The 2,278-nt window shown below is 33.2% G+C and overlaps 1 protein-coding gene across 1 annotated transcript in view; it reads right to left on the reverse strand.

Moving 5' to 3' along the window:
* Nucleotides 1-326: 326 nt before the first annotated feature.
* LRRC63 (leucine rich repeat containing 63) overlaps nt 327-2,278 on the reverse strand; it is a 61,629-nt gene continuing 59,677 nt past the window's right edge. The window contains exon 10 of the mRNA XM_011939858.1: nt 327-540. Within this exon, the coding sequence (XP_011795248.1) occupies nt 327-540 (214 nt within the window). The remainder of the gene's footprint in view (nt 541-2,278) is intronic.

The raw sequence follows: 2,278 nt of genomic DNA on the forward strand, positions 1-2,278 counted from the left end.
TGAAAAGACCAGTTGTAAGATATAACCCATTTTGCAAAGGATTCTAACAGTTTTCCTTTTATAGTAAACAGGCTCTGAAAGAAATTTTCTAGATCTGTATTCAAATCTAAAGCCTTTACTAATCCTCCTTGAGTAATTATTCTGCAACAATTCCCTAACAATCACAAGCTTTCATAAGCAGTTAGAATTACAAAGATAATTCATATGAGAAGACACTTATATCTTCCAAACAGAACCTCTACTTTCAAAGAGATGAATTACTATATGTAGACATAAATGTAGTAAAAGCCAGTGAAGTTTATATATATATATGATAAATCATTGTACTATAATTCTTTTGACAACTCCACATCTAGAGCTATTCTTCTACTAGGACTACCATCTAAAATAAAACTGCTTTCCTTTATTCTTCTATAGCAAGAAGAAGAACAGACATGAAACATAACTGGAAGCTGTGATGCTCCAAAAATATCACAGGATCGGATGACACGAAAACCTTCACCAAACTTGGGACCATGACACCATTCACACCTGGATGTGCTGAAATGGAGGAAACGGCAAGTCAATATTTAATAAATTTTTACTAAAGACTCTGTGCTATGCAAGACTCTAAACAGTATAAAATATGGCCCTTATCTTCATTGAGCTTACCAGCTAGATGAGTGCTACCCCTTAAGTGAAAGACTAAATGCTAAAAAACCTAAACAATATAGTAGATATATTTATAATACAATCCTAGCTTTTTAAAACAAAAAAGTATATATGCATAACAAGAAAAAACTCTAATGATAGATCCCAAATTGAAAATAGTTATTATTCTTGGGAAATGTGATCACAGGGGATTTTACGTTTCTTAATAATGTGTCTATTTTCTAATTTTTTATAGTAAACATGTAATTTCTTATGATACAAAGTAAATATATCATTAAAAAATAAAGGCACTATCATAACCCAGTATGGAATTAGAGTCCATAATGTATTTTTAAACAGTTAGAAATCAGTTACAAAATATTAATCCATTAGTACATTAACATTAGTACAGGAATAGACTATTCACAGAAGAAGAAAAAAATGAATGTCAAGAGAACATAGGTAAAGCTTCTCAATCTCCCTAGTAATCGGGGAATACAAAATAAATTAGCAAAGAAATACCATTTCACAACCATTAAATTATAAGAATATGTTTAAGTATTTAAACAAACTATAAAACCATTAGAAGAAAACATAGGGGAAATGCTTCAGGACATTGACCTAGGCAAAGATTTTATGGTTAAGACTTGAAAAGCTTAAGCAACAAAAATAAAAATAGACAAATGGGACTAATCTCAAATTAAATACCTTCTGCACTACTAAGGAAAAATCAACAGAATCAACAACCTACGGAATGGGAGTAAATATTTGCAAAGTATTCATCTGACAAGGCACTAATGAATATATGAGGAACTCAATTCAACAGCAAAAAAAAAAAAAAATCTGATTTTAAAATGATCGAAGAATAGATATTTTCAAAAGAAGACATATAAATTGGCCAATAAGTATATGAAAAAATGCTCAACATCACGAATATTTAGGGAAACGCAAATAAAAACCATAATAAGATATCTTACTCCAGTGGGAATGGCTATTATCAAAAAGATAAAAAGTAAAAAATGCTGGTAAAGATGCAGAAAAGAAGCAACTTTCACACACTTTCAGTGGTAAATGTAAATTAGTACAGCCGTCATAATGGAGTATGGAGGTTTCTCAAAAAACTAAAAATAAAACTAACTTACTATCCAGCAATCTCATTACTGGGTATTTATCCAAAGCAAAGGAGATCAGTATATTGAAGGGACATCTGCACCCCCATATTTATTGCAGCGCTATTCACAATCGCCAAGATACGGAATTGACCTAAATGTTTACCAACAGATGAATGGATAAAGAAAATGCGGTATATACACACACTGGAATGCTATTCAGCTATAAAAAGAATAAAAGCTCGTCAATTGTGGCGACAGGGATGATCCTAGAGGACACTATATTAAGTGACGTAAGTCAGGCACAGAAAGGCACTCACATGTGGAAACGAAACACAAATTGCGCTCATGGAAGTAGAGAGTAGAATTGTGGTTATTAGAGGCTGGGAAGGGTAAGAGGAAGAGGAGGATAGGAGAGGTTAAAAATGGAAAAAGGTCAGGCGTGGTGGCTCAAGCCTGTGATCCCAGCACTTTGGGAGGCCGAGACGGGTGGATCACGAGGTCAGGAGATGGAGACCATCCTGGCTAACACAGTGAAA

Source organism: Colobus angolensis, unplaced genomic scaffold (genome assembly GCF_000951035.1).
Source record: "Colobus angolensis palliatus isolate OR3802 unplaced genomic scaffold, Cang.pa_1.0 Scaffold101, whole genome shotgun sequence".
In the NCBI taxonomy this organism is placed as follows: domain Eukaryota; kingdom Metazoa; phylum Chordata; class Mammalia; order Primates; family Cercopithecidae; genus Colobus; species Colobus angolensis.